The 16,651-nt window shown below is 42.1% G+C and overlaps 2 protein-coding genes and 1 non-coding gene across 3 annotated transcripts; all 3 read left to right on the forward strand.

Moving 5' to 3' along the window:
- The first annotated feature begins 2 nt into the window (after positions 1-2).
- LOC120805970 (hyphally regulated cell wall protein 3) lies at positions 3-5,654 on the forward strand. Its single transcript, XM_040156562.1, has 8 exons — positions 3-438; positions 1,791-1,849; positions 2,066-2,648; positions 2,744-2,797; positions 2,892-2,970; positions 3,199-3,343; positions 4,721-4,914; positions 5,048-5,654. Exons 1-8 carry the CDS (start codon positions 335-337, stop codon positions 5,195-5,197), a joined length of 1,368 nt encoding a protein of 455 aa, XP_040012496.1. The 5' UTR covers positions 3-334; the 3' UTR covers positions 5,198-5,654.
- Positions 849-922, forward strand: trnat-agu. Its single transcript has one exon. It is a non-coding gene; the product is annotated as a tRNA-Thr (tRNA).
- Positions 5,655-9,472: 3,818 nt separating the features above from the next.
- On the forward strand, positions 9,473-11,364 carry LOC120788068 (transmembrane protein 100). The gene is made up of 2 exons (XM_040123569.1): positions 9,473-9,523; positions 9,668-11,364. The coding sequence occupies exon 2, from the start codon at positions 9,747-9,749 to the stop codon at positions 10,134-10,136; it is 390 nt and encodes a 129-aa protein (XP_039979503.1). The 5' UTR covers positions 9,473-9,523; positions 9,668-9,746; the 3' UTR covers positions 10,137-11,364.
- The last annotated feature ends 5,287 nt before the right edge of the window (positions 11,365-16,651 follow it).

A 16,651-nucleotide genomic window follows, 5' to 3' on the forward strand; every position in this document is an offset into this window, starting at 1 on the left:
GGCAACATGAGTAAGCGGCGTCCCTCGCAGGTGTGACACTTCTCGCGTTGACTCCTTTTTTGCACTAGCGAGAAAATGTGACTTCCGCATCCGTTAATTTTGCTTTCGCGGGTCGGTACGAAAGAGCTAGCGTCAGACTGTTGTTTCAATGGAAATACCTCAACCGACGATACAGTCCACAACCTTTAAGACGATTCACCATATCCTGTAAACTGATGCTAACGTTAATCCGTTTTTTTTTAAACCGGTGGTTTAACAGTTGGTTGATCGTTTCTCGCGAGTTGTCGCGGCAGAGCCAAAAAAAAGTCCCAAGTAAAGACGTCCAGACACAAGCATGTCACTGCTGTCCATGGTTGAGGAAGCGATCAAATCACGCAAAGATGAGCAAGCCAAGATTAACGAGAGTATTCAATTCTACAGAGAAATACTGAAGACCTTGTAAGTACTGCACATCTGAGTTATTAACCCCACTTTTTAACAGCTTTCTCTTGTGTCGCCAGTGTCTCATTTACGTAGGAAAATAAAGTAGTGTAAACTACAAAGACATTTTAATATAGAGTAATTATTTGTAAACTGTTAGTATATAAGATACGTATTGTTATTTGCATGCAAAACATGTAATGGGTGCTCGATGTTTGACCTTGTGTTTTCTTAAACCCAGTTTTTGCAACTCACGTGCAAACGGGCCAATGTGATCTGAAACAGTCGCTGAGGTCACGGAGATCAAGAATAACGATTTACTTGTCCGTGTTTATTCACCGAATCGTTAGAAATACTCGGTTCTGTCGCCGGCAAGGGTCATAGTTCCGTGGATTAAGTTGAACATCTAAGTGTGATGGCACCCATCCGGCGCTGTGGCTTAGTTGGTTAAAGCGCCTGTCTAGTAAACAGGAGATCCTGGGTTCGAATCCCAGCAGTGCCTTTTCTTTTTTTTTTTCTTCCCCCGGCGCCAAGTAGCTTCACTTTCTTCAATGAAAGGCACAGGGACAAATCCTGCGAGAGGTTTGGAGATACGCAAGACAAAGTCAATGGACATAAAGACAACTTTTGTGATGAATTTAATCTCAAATTAAATTTTGGCTACGCCTATAGTACTGGCCAATATATTCTACAGTACTGTCCAAAGGTTTTAGGCACAAAAAGCGAAGTATAATTTATGACGTTAATCTGCCAGATGTTTTTCTCAATTAATAGATTAATAGATTAATCATTTGGTCTATAAAACATCAGAAAACTGAAAAATATCACAGTATCCTGGAGCACTAAATTATTTAATCAAACGTTTTGTCTTACCAACAGTCCACAGCCCAAACATATTCAACTTACTGTATTGTAAGACAAAGAAAAGCAGCAAATTCTCACATTTAAGAACCTGGAAACAACTTTTTGTTTTGGCATTTTTGCTTGAAAAAAAGACTTAGCCATTAATCAATTATCAAAATAGTTTCTGATTAATTTTTTTTTTTTGATTGACTAATTGATTAATCATAGCAGCTCTAAGTTTGTGTATCCTCTGAAGATCAGTGATGAGAATTTTTTTCCAAGTTTATAACTGTTTATCTGATGTGTTTATTAAAAAAAAAATGTGTCGGCCAATATATTGTTACATTGGATTTTTAAACTCACGCATATTGATATTAGAATTGGCCTCAAAAATCCACTATTAACACCTAGTTTGTCTAAATAATATTTATTAATATGTATTATATAGTACTGTTGCTTAAGTTTGCTTAATTTTTCTCCTCTTGGTTAATTTGAGTCAGTAGTCACCTGTAGTTTTTTTTCCACAGAACACCAAAACCCAAGACGAGCTCTGAGGAGTCAGATTGTGCAGATGCTGCTGCTACAGGTAATTTAAAAAAAAAAAAAACAGAAAGAAAATTATTTATCTAAACGTCCATCGATCAACAGGACAAAAAGAACTGTAACTACTCCATGCTGCCAATTTTGGCCAGGTCTCTCTTGTAAAAGAGATAATGTATCTGAAGAGACTTATTGGCTAAACAAAGTTTAAATGGTAAAATGACTAAACTGTGACCACATGTTTCCATTCTGCTATCTTCAGACACAAAAACCTCACCGGGGGAGACGGAAGATATAGATTTGCTTGAGCGAGCACTGGAGAAAGCCCTTTGGGTCCGCACTGGCACAGAAACTTCTAAAAACAAGCCAGACAGAAACAAGGAATCTGGATCCCGAAAGGAACCAGGCACTTCAGCTGTCACATCAAAAGACGTAACACAGTCATCTGCACCATCTAAAGCAAGTCAAACAACCATCAAGTCAACCTCGAAATCAAAACCTGGATCATCAGTATCCTCAACACTAGGGTCAAGACCCTCAGCTAGCAACAATCCTAGACAGTCCAAAAGCACAAATTATAGAAACATAGTCCAGAAAGATCCTGTCTCATCAGCTCGGGTTGTGCATCACCACACAGCTAGGAAATTGCAGCAGGCTGGTTCAGCATCTGGCTCTCTTGATCACATCTCGACCTTGCACTCTAAAAACAAGACTGTTAAAAGCAGCGTGCTGAGTGATGATGACCTGGGCAAAGCTGCAGCTATCTCCACGCCTTCCTCAAATGACGCAGTGCCTCTTTCACACACAGATGAACCTGGAGCTCATAGTTTGCTTCAACACGATGGGTACGTTTTTACACAAAAAATAACTGCGCTTTGTCAGTCACAGTTGGAAGAGGTGTCCTGTTATAACAATTCTGTCTGCCTTTGATTCATGGCAGGGTGCCTTCTGAGCAGGCAGCAAAATGGAAATCTTTAAGGAGCAAGCAAAACAGGTGGCCGAATCAATCTGTCAATTGTGTGAGAATATTATACTTTATTCCACAGTTTTGCTTTGGCACTGAGTTTCCTTCTCTACGTTATCTTTAGGTTGTGGGACGAAGTTATTGCCCTGCAAAGGAAACCTGTGCCTGGGAGGAGTCACTTCATTGAGAGAATGAGAGCTACGGTATCCTTCCTTTTTTAGTGAAGCCCATAAAAATGTGCTGGGAACCCTCAGAAATGTTTTCCATGCTGTGTAATGTCTAGCTTGGGAATATAGTCAGTTCGAATTTCACAGCTACTGATTACCAATTCCCAGCTACAGGAAATTAGAGCATGTTTCTGAAGGAATTTTAATAAAACACCCTGGATATCTAGTGTGTCGTCCTTGACCACGAACCTCTGATCCCTGTAGTTCCCCAAGGATTGGCCGTGTGGCAGCCCAGATCAGGCCAGGGCTATGGTTGACAGTCTGACTCACCCAGGGCATGACCTCAACCAGCACTGCCAGACAAAGGAGGTTTTGGCCAACCCGACTCCAGAGGCGGCCACAGTGCGGGGTGAATGCACGTGCAAACACACAAAATTAGCAGCAGAGAAATGAGTAGATTGATGACACAGGTTTGTGGGCGAGAAGATGATAATTTGGAAAGAAACTGCACAGGGAGTTGGCAGGAAGTGACTTTGTGAGAGCTATTTAAAATCATATATCAGTGTTGAGCATTTCCTCTGCCAATGACATTCAGTAGTTTGGACTGAGCATTTGCAATTTTTCTGGAACAATAACAGTGACGGCAAACATAAGACTATTCGACATAGTGCAGGGATAACTAAATGACTCCAGTTGCCTCTTCTGCGATAAGGCTGCTAGTGTAACTGTAGTTTTTATTATTATTACTATTATTGTTGTTATTTACATCTATGCAGAAGAAAAGAGAGTGAGAAAAACAAGTGTGACTCCTACCTGACACTTGAAAGGTTGCAGATGACAGCAGCAGAGCTTCAGAACTTTGCAGACCAAGTGAAACAAAGTAGGAATCCTGTTTCACCATAACATAACCTACCTTTTTAAAGTACGTGTCTCCTCCTCAATGAATTACATGTCAACCTGACTTTAGTAATGTAAAGGTTTTCATGAGCAGGAAAAAAAAAACATTATTAAAATGATATGTTCCACATTACGGACTTGCATTATAAAGAGGACTTTAGTGGAGAAATCATGACCCTGTGTTTGACTCTGATTACCCAGCTGTGTTTGAATTATCATGTGTGGGTGTCAGAGTATCACTCACTCAGCATTTATAGTATGTAACATGGTATAATTTCCATTACCTCCAACAATACAATTACAATAAACGTAAATGCCCAGAGATTTTCCATTTGCATCACTCAAATGGCCGTATCACCATCAGGAAAAGAGTTTTGTTTGCCAGTTATAGCTCCAGTGCAGTAAAAGTATATTGCTAAAGCCAGTGTGAGAGAGAAGTTTCCAGTAATTTCTAACTTCCTGCTTAGCCCACATGCCTCCATCTGGTGCTGTGACCATATGCATCCAATCTAGAATCTCACATCCAAAGTTCAGTAAATATTTTATTTCAGAGCGTTTCATTTTCCAGAGGGATTTTTCATTTATTGCATTTTAACAACGTTTGGAAAATGATTGTGTTGATTGTAGCGTGCTAACGAGCTAATGCAGCCTTTCCATCTTGGCATATGGAAAATGAAAACAGAGCTGCAGCGAAGCCTAAGCGCTAGATCAGTACTTTCCTTTGCCTCAACAGATCCCCCTGCCTGTGACGGTGGGGTTTTAAAGCTTGCTATCCTGACGTGGCTAGGCAAGGGCCTAGCTATTTAAAGCCAAGGCAGCAGAGCAGAAAAACGTTTTAGGGTACGGTTGCTCGCGCTCACACTCTAAAAATAACCGTATTTTCCGTCAGAGTGTGAAGCATGGGATCGATGGAGGCCAGAGGGAGGTTGTCTTTGCCCCACTGGGGCAAATAGCGTGGAGCAAGATAGGATGATTGAACCCCTGCCCCTGACTATAACCTACACGACGGAGGCAGAGCTCCAAGAGCTGGAGAAGCTTAGGATACGGGTAGCACTGCTGCAACAAGAGATTAACCTCGAGCAGGTAAGGGTTGTATTTTTTTCAACCACCTGAAATGATATAAGTACATCTGGCACTTGATCGTGCTAATCTGTGGAGTAGTAGTCAACAACTAATAAGAAATAATGTGCTGACAGTCTTTTCTTCTATGTGACAGGCTCTGTTGGACACTCTGTCCCCTCAGCTCTCATCTATAGCACCTGGGCCTGCATGTCCCAACCCCAGTATGCTGAGAGACATGTACTCCCTGCTGGGTGAAGGAGGGGAGCGTTTCCCTGCCATAGTCTGGGACTCTGAGTCTGATTGACCACAGAACATACAGTATCACAGTGAGATACCAGTTTGTGAAGTACTCTGTACTTCTCCATTTACATATATAAGACAAATAAAATATAATAAACACCTCTCAGTATAATGCAGTCCAGTGCAATACCAGTTGGATCGTCAATAAAATTAGAACATTGTTAAATTCACAGAAATAAGATTAACTGCAGGACTATTGTAATAGATTGTTTTAGGATAAACAGGTTTTCCTAATAAAATGGTAACTCAAGCGTATATTTGTCTGTGAAGCAAGAATGTAGGTCATTAATTTGAGGAACCTTGTGTTTATTGTGTTCCGACTATTTATTCAGTGTCTGACGCCATGTAATAACTTGACTGTCTCACTGGAAAAAAAAACAAGATTGTGATTGTTTATCATCTTTCATTAATGTTGTTTCTGACTGTGAAGTGCTGTACTTAGATTTTTTTTTTCCTATGAAAATATACATATTTCCAAAAACAAACTTTTTATGAGTTGTCTTGAAACAAGTATTTGTTTGAGTTTTTTGAAAATTCATTTTCCAGATAATCTAGCGTTTTTTTCAGCGATTTGTTTAGCTTCACAGGCAAGAGAATGTTTTCAACCCATAAGGGAACATTTAATCCCTCCATTTATCTGAAATATTCGAAATCACAAAATTTGGAGAGATGCGGTTTTCACTGGAAAGCAACAATTTATAAATATTGGCATAAATCTGTATAATATCACACTTGCTACATGATATTAGCATACGAAGAATAGATTTTAAAGTTATTTCAGTTGGTCGTAAATATTTTGAACAGTTTACGTTTTTTTTTTTCTAATTGTTCAATGCTATTTTGATATTTTAGTTACCGTTTAAATTTTATTTTTACTACATAACAGTTAATACCGAGAATAATGTGTAATGGAAAAACTTTCCTTGGACTCACTGATGGATTGTTCCCAACACATAGTTCCAGCAGGTGGCACTCAACTCACAGAAGAACTGACCACAGAACACATTAGCAGGTGACTAATGTTATCCACGCGTGTAGTAACTACTATTGCATCAAAATGAATCAATAAATTGTCAGTTGGATTCAATGTGTAATCTAGAATTACAAGGGGAAAATGAGACCAGTTGCTAGTTCATTAAATTCTAACACGTAATGGGTACTAATCAGTGTGCTACATGACTGACGGCCTGCTGGTCTGTGGATTTAAGCAATGTCACGGATTTAATTCAATTTTAATCCTGTTTTTCGCTGAAAACAGCGGAGAAGCCATGACTTCAGAATTCATCTTCCATGTATACCATTTTCCTCCTACTGTCTGGCAAATGAGGACCTGCAGCCCCAGCAGGAAAAAAGACTTAATGAAAAAAGGGAACACCAACTCCCCCAACCTCAACCAAACCCCCCGCCAATTCTCTACCGTAGTATTTCTCCATATAATTTGATCTCCATGCTGGGTTTTTATAATCTGGCATACAGTAAATGACAGATAATGCATATGGGGCCAATACTACGTCCCTGTGATCTGTGAAAATTGGTATTCGTGGTTTTGCCTGCCACAAATGTTATGTCAGGATGTATGTGAGGTGCAGGAGGGCTTGGGGAGGCTGAAAAGGCTCGTGCCCACATATGACGTGGATGGCACCGGCTGTACCAGACTGGGCGACAGGTGGCGCTGGGTTCACACAGCAGGGTGTGGGTGTTCGAGCCCTGCTGCACCCACCCTCGTGTACACACAGATGCAGGGACATGGACACCCAAAGCCGTCTGATTCACGGAGACGATACGCTTGGGGTCTGGCTCTCTGCATGCTGCGAGCTGGAAATGGCGTGCTTCCCTGAGGAGAGGAATTAAAAGGAGATTATAAAAAGGAGAGGACTGTTCCAGCCTCAGATTGTCTGTTACCTGTGTCTGACAACAGGAGCACAATAACTCGAACATCCTCTCCTGACTTAAATTAGAAATACGCTTGCATGTTCACAACGCTTCCTCTTTTCCAGCACCATAAGTGTCTCACCACTCGTGGATTGCAGCCAAGTCATCTCTACAGTACTGTAGCTTTGTGCTGCAGGCTTCTTGTCCGCCCATACAGTCTTGGATCAGTGTGTGTGAAGAGAGTAAAGGCGGAGGCAGGGATGCATCCTTGATATCACATCAACACTACAAACAGGTCCCAGTGGGAGTGGCGCCTACGCAGCTCACCCTTCCTGTGACCTGGATACGTCAGCTGCTGCCTGGCTCTTGCTGTTACCAGCAGAGCTTTTCCACTCCCACCAACATGGCCTGGCCCTGCCCAGGTTACCCGTGTCTCACGCCTTTGTCCCATGTTTCTCACGCCTCTTTTTGTCACCTAATGGAAGATCCAGAGAAATTATACTTTCCACGGAAGAAGCTTCATTTTCTTTCCCATGTCAGCACTGCTGTAAGTCACACATACTCTCACAAGGAGAACGACAGAGTTGAACAGCCCCTTCTTTGTCATACAAATTCCTTCCTACTTGTTCACTTTTTTCACCCTTTTCATTTTTTTTTTCCTCAGTCCAATGCAGCACTCGAGTCCAAGTACAAATCCACAGAAACCGAACAGTGCTACCAAGAATCCACTTCTCTCCTTCAAATGCCCGTTGCGCTTGGACATCTTTTTTCTCTTGCACCCCACCCCTCACAAACACATTCCTCACTTTCCCTCTTTTACTCCCTCTTTTGCTCATCTACAGCTCTGTTGCGGTTTGAGCTACAACAGAGATCGTGAAGCCAGCATGGTCATCAGTTAGGCTGCAGTAGGGTTTATTATTTATTTCCCCCATCATTCAGCCGGTCTAAGCCGGCTTCCTCCGTCAAGTTGTCCTTTTCTGTAAGGCAAAGAATACAGTGTTTTTAACCAAGGAGCAGTTGTCCTGTGCAGACAGGGGCATGTTAGGCATTTATACAAGAACATTCGGTATCTCTTAATCTGATAATGTGTGCCTTGTGGGCATTAAGGAGCAACAAGCCTTTGATCTAATTATGAGGGAAAAACCTGTTGTGAAGCTGAAGTGATGCCGGTGTTTTATAAATGCTTAACTTGCTGGTTGCTGTGTTGTCCCTCACCCACATCTCTGCTCTTTTGATACCCAAGATTTCATTGACTATGGTTTTAATGCCTTCAAAGTTGGAAGAGATTTTCAAGAGAAAGAAGAGGCTTGTTGGCTCATCACATGTACAACCTAAATACACTTGAAACCTCAGTTTCCTCTACAATTGAAGGTAATGGTTCTTTTAGACTCCAAAACTATTCAGCATCAAATTGCCATAATCAATATTAAGTTCACAGTTTTCAATTTTTAAATAAGCTTGGACAGAAAACAAGAATCTGAAGATGAAATGTTGCCATGGTAAATCGAGTAATGCCTGAAGATAAAAACGGACATTCGGCTATGTACACACATTTATCCTTCACTAATGTGGCTTTTCAGATGTGGAGGAGTAAGATTAGCAAGCTTAGGGGAAGAGAGCTTTCTTGATTGATTTTCTTCAATTATACTGGAGATTAACCACTAGGTTGCCTTCCATTCAGAAAGGACTGGCACCAGCAGTGTGTGTGGGTGGGAAATGAGTGGGGGCTGTTTGTGTTTTTCATGAATGTCTTTTTGTCACGTGTGGGCATGCTTATTTGTGTATTTACACTTTGATTATAGAGGCAATTTACATTCAGTGTTCTCCCACAACTTAGTTTCCTCAGGTGTCTGCATGCACATAAAAGGAGGACTACGGGGGTGGTTGTAAGATTTCTGTTTGATGTTGATGGCCACACAAGACCTGGTTGGGTGCAATTGGAGCACGAACATTTTTACTATGTAATTGCCGAATGGAGGTGACACGTCTGTGTTGTTGCAGTGCGGGGGTGAGACGCCCCTTCTCCCATCAAGTATATGGAAAAAGTAGCTTTCCAATCTGAAATATTGAAAGATTCTCCTTTCTCCTCTAATTTCCAGACAGCAGCAGGTTTCTGTATTCCCCAGGGGAGGTTTTATACTGCAGGAAAACAAAACAAAAAAATGCAATTGAGAGGCAGTGATGGGGAGATAAAGACAAGAGGGAGCAGTTAACTCTTTTCCCCTCCCCCTTCCTGTGCTTCATCAACCCCTATTCTCCCTGCTTCAATGTTTGACGTCACACAAAAGAAGACCAATCAGAGACCCTGGACTTCCCCATTTTTCTTCCCTGGCTCCTCCCCTGCTGGTCCTTTATATATCCCCCATCAGTATGTTCAGTGGTGTACAATGTGCTGCCAGAGAGTCAACAGCCAGTGTACAGAGAAACAGCCAGAGTGGGAGGAAGAGAAGGGGAAAGTGTGAGTGGATTTCAGTGTAGACTTAGAAGCCTTCATCTGATACGCTCCAGCGATTCCTGCTCCAGTCATTTCTCCGGTCTCACATAGACCTCCTTCTCTTTTCTCTCTTTCTTTACCTTTTTCTGTCTCTTTCTGTGTCTCCAGGCAAGATCCAACTACAAACGTGATCCAAGAGGCCAACACTGCAGCCTGGTTTCAGGATCAATCAGCCCACACCATCAGGATGGGCTGTACAACGGGCCACCTGGCATGCCAACCTCAGCCACAGACCAGCTCGGGGCAGGAGGGTCAGGCGCTAGAGACTGGTGGTGCCAAAGTCCCTGAGGTGCTCTCCTCTCTGGAGCGTCTGTCCCAGGCCACTGGAGGCATGGAGAAGTCCTGGTACCGCTGCATATTTCCCTTTGGAATCATCTCTTTGGTGATCGGTGTAGCAGGAACGGGGGTGACCTACACCTATAATGACCTGCCTCAGACTAAAGTGGTGTCAGTGGTGCTACTTATCATGGGTCTTTTGTTGTTGCTGATGGCCACCGCCTGTTGGACTGTCCATAAGAAGAAGAGAAGGAAAAAGAAAGAGGGAGGCTCATTTACCTCTGAGCAGTTTCCCCTGTGAAGCACATGGGGAAAACAGTTATAGGAACCGCCACTTCACCTCCACCCTGTGCCAAATCCCCTCTATTCTTTATCACAAAGTTTGGCTCGGCTCAAACTGGAGAGAACTTGGGCCGAGAAATCAGAGAGTGGAAGGACAGATAGGACGCTGAGGATCTGTTTAGTCTGTAAGGTTTGGACCATTTGGATTGGCAAGGAGGAATAACCGATGCTAAACACGCTATTTTATCGTCAGACAGCAGGTGTCCAGTGTCAAAACAACCTCAGAGGAGACACACACACAAATATGCTTTGCACACTGCATGCATATTTACAAGCCCGGATACAGGGCCCTTGCAGTACTCACTCACTAGCAGTCACAGTGGGAGCTTGCACAAACACCCAACATGCTATGCAGAGCTGCAGCTGGAGTCAATGCTGGCGTCACCAGGCACGTCAGTCACAGCATTCCTCTTGCCAAGACAGGTGACTCTCCAAGAGGGCAGAATTGGGCCAAAGACGGCAACCTGATACCCAGCCGAAAGAGCAGCGCACCCGCGTCAGTGGCCAGCGTCATTCACTCGTCCTGTGACACCGCAGCAATGTGTTGGGGGCTTTTTTTACGCAATGGGAGAGTGGAACTTGAGTCCAGCAGGATCTTACTGGCATCTGTGTGGACGATGAGCTGGAGAGGGCAGAGGACCTACTGGGGGAGGAAGATGTGTGTCTGTGTTAAAATAAAGATTCTGGTGAACTGAATGACTGTTGGATCTCGAACTTCTCAACTATGGAAACAAAGATTTGCACATATGGCGATGTCCATGCCAAGCAGGAGAAACTTTTATTGAAGTAACATTCTCTTAAAGGCCTTTTGTAGCTTCAGCTCCAGATCACAAAGGAGTGGGTTGCTGACTTTCTGACTGACTGAATGCCCTGTGTGAGCATTCAGCCCAGCCGTGTGTCTATGTGGGGCACCCCAACTCCACACAGGGCAGGCCAGGATTATTGAAGGACACTGCCCGAGGGGACATGCCACTGCAGGGACACTTTGACTGATCCTGCTCCCCTGTGGCCCCACCCGCGTGGTGCCTTGAGCAAACACTCATGGAAAAAGGCTCTGTTGCATTCCCCTGTTTCCATCTGAACTCCTGTTTATTTCCACCCTTGCTCTCTCTTTCGCTTTACCCCAACAGCACTCTCCTTATCCATCCCATATGCCTTCCCCCACCCTACATCCTCAGTTTCTGACGTAATCCATCTCATTTCCGTAATCCATCTCATTTCCCCATTGTGATATAGCCCAGCAAGAAATGTCCACAGCCTTTTGACACACAAATTAAGACACACACACACATACACCGAAATGTAAGCCCCACAGTTCACAGACATTTGTTTTTTTTCTCTCTCTCTTTGCCAAAGAAAGTGGATCTTTTTTTCTCTCATAGTGGAAAAAATATTAGCTGAGAGTAAGTGGCAAAGCACTTTGTCAGTCTGAAAATACGGTACACAGCTTTTCCTTAGTGAATACTGATTAATGTTTGTGGTCTAAGTGACTCTGGGGTTTCCCTTTCCTACGCTTTTTCTCTTTAAGAGAGAGCTGGTGAATGTAGCTGCGCTCCGCTCCATATCTGTGAATAGGTGCTTTCTGTCGGTGTGCGGTCTCACAGGATGAGACACAATGGCATTTTATTCCTGTCTTAAACATTCTCGTTTCTTTCACTGAATGTAATGTGGGAAGGGAAGAAGCAAATCATGGAAGGAGAAGGAGCGATGTACAGAATGTATGGAAACTGAGAGGAGGCTAGACCGGTAGTCTCCATGTGAAGGACTGTGTATTAGGACTACTTTACCCTTGAGAACTATAATTGATCACTGTGGCGTCGATTTTCGCTACCAGTCTAGTGACGCTTGTTGCAGAGTAAAATGTGTCTATGCATTCAGAGGTAGCAGTCAACACACAATGCCAAAGACTGTCCCGAAGGCCAGCCTGCCAATTACAGGGCTGCAATTGCCTGCCCAGTTCAATAGACATGCAAAGGATCAGTTCTTTCTCACATTTTTTTTTGGAGCTCAGCATGCACTTAGACGTTCTGCTGCATACTGATTGTTAGCCAATCTCTGTTAGTTTAAACAAAGGTGGATGGTGGAAGACAAAAGCAGAACCTGGGAAGCGATTCCTTTCACTTTTATGTTGGAGTAAGGGGCCATCCCTGCGGTTAGATTGGGGTCAACCATCCAGAACAGAGCAGTATTATTCTTAGGGGATATGACGCATTACTGGCAGCAGCAGTGAAAATGCCAAGTTAACTGGATGTGCAGTAAGGCTTTTGTGGGCCCTTCTCTGCTGACAAAAAAAAGACATAACATTACATAGATCCGTCTGTATTTGCAAGTACTTGGATACTGTATGGCCACGTCAGTTTCTTTCAAGGCAGATGTACAAAAAAAAAAAAAAGACTCATAAAGAGTGTTTATGAGTATGTTTTTATAGCTCAGTGAAGTGGTATTCTCTGAACGGTGAGACAAGAGAGAAGCCCTGGGATTACATTACATTACATTATTACAATGACAATGTAGCAGGCTGTCTCACGTCTCTATCTATCTGTCTGTCTCGGTTATCTCCAGATCTGTTCACTTGGGTTAGTGCTTGCTGTAATCAGAGGACCGTAGACGGGTAGAGGTGAAGTTTCCGGGGCTCAAACATATTGCAGATGCAGAATTGACCCAATCAACCAATCTTCATGTTCAGTTACTGACAAGATCATTAAGTGTGCAGCGGCTAAGAAGGCAGACAGAAGAGCTGTGGACGATTACAATCTTCTGTCTTTGGTCTGTTACTGCTTCTGTTAGAGGTGCTTAGCCACATATGTGGTGTTCTTCTCAGAGAAAGAGGTTTTGTGGTGCAGTGATCCAAAGGCCGAGAGAAAGAAAGAGAGTGAGGGGGTGAGAAACAGAGCTAGTTAAAACACAAGACAAGTGAGGTACACACACTTTTACTCTGCCCTGAATTTTGGCCTGTGTATCAATGCAATTTTCATACGTATAGTACACATTTACTATATAGTACATTGTGGTTGCATAGTTGTACTTGCTAATTTTCAAGCTATTATGTGCCCGTGTGTTGTGACTAAAAATTGATGGGAGGTGACCAGAATTTGTCTGTTAGAGATGTGACGTGATTTCCCTTCTGCCTTCTGAAAAATAAAAGGGAAAATCTACCTCTCTGCTGCCAGGGAAATATGTCCCTCACCCTGTAGACAGCCTTGCTGTCTGCCTATGCTGGTCGTCACTCCAGTGAGTGACACAAAATATCTTTGTTTGTGTGCCCTCTAATATTTGGTGCTGTATATATGACTATTTTATATTTGTACTGTATATTTCTACTTATATGTAAATTTTAACTGTTGTATTAAATAAATGTTATGTGAACACATTGGTCTGTGATGTTCTAGTCTGTAGCTTGGGGAGAAACTCATGCATTTATTAAATATAACTTTGTAATAAACTACTTGACTTTGGGAGATTATTCAGAATCATCCAAAGTGTAGCAGCAATATTCTTTATCCTGCCAGATCTAGAAGAACCTCCAGACGGGGCTGAAAATACAGAGGACGTATGGGGAGTGGATAGTGGACGACAATAGATAAACACTGTTTTGAATCTATTTTTGAATGGTGTGCACATGAGTTTATAATTGTCACTGCACTACCATCAACATTGATCATGAAAAAATACGTTTTGTTGATGAAACCACCTGAGCTTCCCCTGTGCTTGAAATTTCAATGCTGTATATAGACACATTGCCATGTCCTGCCCTGCCAGCTTGGATGACTTGGTCAAATACCCAGAGACATGTGGGGTGCTTTGGTTGTTATGAAAACAGACTGCTTTGTATGGAGCAGAATGAATGACACCCCCTACTGGTAAAATAATAAAATATGCAAAATAACCTCACAGTGACAAAGATCTCATGCATGTTATTAACCATAAAGGTCTGTGCAAGTAAGACTGGTAAAACCGCTAGGTTCACCAGGAGTTAATTTTATATTTGATAAGCATGAACATATTTTATCATTCACTGGTAACTGCTGGGAAACGGCTGTGGGTGTGGAGGGAACGCTGTTTATGTCTGGATAAAGGGTGGGGAGGCCAGCGGGGGCAAAGTGCAGATGGGGTGGAAGTGGTCAGTTGGATTGCTAGGGTCAGCAGACATTACAGGAAACCAGATGGGAGCAACTCATCCGCCTCTCAATCTCCAGGACTTGGCTTTAGATGCAAGCATTCAGTGCTATTTGGCTTTTATCATACTATGAATTTGTACAAACCTCACTTCGGTTTAAAATTCAGTAGGCAGCAAAATACGACATTACGAAGTCTGGATTTGAGCCCTACTGGGGTCTGATGATTCTATTCATGTTTTATTCAAATTCCCGATCACCAGCATATTTGCAAAAGGCAGTTGTGTCTGTGTATCTGATTAGTCACTGCCTGCCGTTGGCTCCATATGACACCTTTGTAGTAGGATGGTGTTACATTTCAATTCTGCTCCAGCTATTGAAACCGCTGTTTTGGAGACAGGTGTTGATGGAAATCACAAAAGCCTGGCTAGACAGTCAGTTTTGGGACTTTTTTTTTTTTCTGGAGAAGGAAGGATAGGGGACACTGCAAATTACAAACAGGCAAAAAGAAATTGAAAAAAGTTTTCTCTATTGCCCCATGAATCACCCCTGTTACTTCCCATTTTTCATGTGCTGTCACTCTCTATTTCTATCTCAAATGTCAGTGTTTCAGTCCAAAAAAACACATTTTTTTTTTTTTTTTTTTTTTTTTTCAAAAACAAGTTGTGCTGTGTGTTTCATTAATTAATACCTTGCTGCATCAGGGGCAGCTCTTATGAAGTGAACTGCTCAGGTATGAAGTCACCGCTTTCCCATCTACTTCTCAGATCAAACTCAACGACTTCCTGTGGGAAGCAGCATCTTTATAACGACACATCTTTTCAGTGAAAACATGCTAAGGAATAATGGATACTTGGGGAACAAAAATTATAGACTTGAACTTCGCCGTATTCTGAGTGCATGAGAGTATGGTTTTATTTGCTGTAATTCTTTTCAATTCAGGTTAGACACAGCAGCCCATTTCTTGTCCTTATAGCCATTACTGGTCACTTTGTGTTTTACTGAGAAAATGGTTGAGATGGGTTAGAGTTTCTATGGAAACAGTGACTGCATCCAGTTGAGGATGTCACAGCTCTTGCCCCGTCTGAGGGCACTGTGACGTAATTTGATCATACAACACTTCCAGTATGAAATACAACAAGAATCAGCTGCCTCAATTGCCACAGAGAAAAATAGCATTATTATTCTAATTACTGTTAGCTTTAATCACCATCACACATCTAAGTTCACATTTATAGAAGAAGAAACCAGGACGTTCCCAACTGACCCACCCTATTGTAATGCTTTTTGGATGTATATAAATCATATAAAATATTGTTAGATTTAAAACTCCATTTAATTTTCTTCTATTGAGTGGTAGAGGTACTATTGAACACTAGTGATTGATGATGATGATTAGATTGTGATGATGATGAGATGGAAAGCCTGAAAGGAATGAAATGGAACAAATGATTACTAATGATTACTTGTGGTAGGTTACTCTGCTCCTTAATGACCCTCTTCTAAAGACCAGCAATTAAGAAGACAGTATTCAGCCACGAGAGTAGTCTATTTATTCTCAATGGGGATCCAGCACAATGTTCTAAGTCATCATGTCATTTCCACAAAGGCAGCTGCGTCAGAGGGCCGAACCAATCTGTTGCTTTATTCATTTACATCTCTGCTTGGTCACACAAATATTGATGAAGTAATAGGTTTTAAGTGTGGGTCTGTCTCTGCGTGTGTGTGTGTGTGTGTGTGTGTGTGTGTGTGTGTGTGTGTGTGTGTGTGTGTGTGTGTGTGTGTGTGTGTGGGAGATGTGCTAAAGGACAAGGGCAGCCAGCATAATGATTTCTTATTGTGTTCCTTTACACAGAACACATCAATAATCTTGTTTGATCGCCAGAGTTTTCATTCTTTGTGCTTAACCTTTGCTCACACATATGTAGGTTTACTCTGGGCTTCTCAATATTTACTTATAACCCTTTCAGGATCATCGCAGTTGAATGTGCGCTTCCTTGCTTCTACATCTTGTGGCACAGTCAGCAAATGTTAATGTACATTTACCAGAATATTACAATTTTCTTTCCTTTTTAATCATGCTGAAAAGATTAAGATGGACATTGGTACAATTTCTCTACCTGAAAGGTTGAAGTGTTACAAATAAGAGTGACATGATGCATATATTTTAAAACTTAGACTACATTTGTTATGTTAAGATTTTGGAGACACAACACAATAATGTGGGCTGGGTGGAGATGGGAGGGGGTTTCATTGACAAGAATGGTTGAGGCAGCAGTTCCAATCACACATAGATCTAATGAATTAAGATTAAAGCTAATCAAGCCAAATTGTTTATTTACAATTGAGCTTCAAGGGA

Source organism: Xiphias gladius, chromosome 3 (assembly GCF_016859285.1).
Source record: "Xiphias gladius isolate SHS-SW01 ecotype Sanya breed wild chromosome 3, ASM1685928v1, whole genome shotgun sequence".
In the NCBI taxonomy this organism is placed as follows: domain Eukaryota; kingdom Metazoa; phylum Chordata; class Actinopteri; order Istiophoriformes; family Xiphiidae; genus Xiphias; species Xiphias gladius.

What these genes read in the sequence shown, in the direction of transcription:
- LOC120805970 (XM_040156562.1), top strand. Translation starts at nt 335, where the DNA reads ATGTCACTGCTGTCCATGGTTGAGGAAGCGATCAAATCACGCAAAGAT. An exon ending in AGAGAAATACTGAAGACCTT is followed by an intron (nt 439 to 1,790) that starts GTAAGTACTGCA and finishes TTTTTTCCACAG; the next exon opens with AACACCAAAACCCAAGACGA. An exon ending in TTAAGGAGCAAGCAAAACAG is followed by an intron (nt 2,798 to 2,891) that starts GTGGCCGAATCA and finishes CGTTATCTTTAG; the next exon opens with GTTGTGGGACGAAGTTATTG.
- LOC120788068 (XM_040123569.1), top strand. Translation starts at nt 9,747, where the DNA reads ATGGGCTGTACAACGGGCCACCTGGCATGCCAACCTCAGCCACAGACC.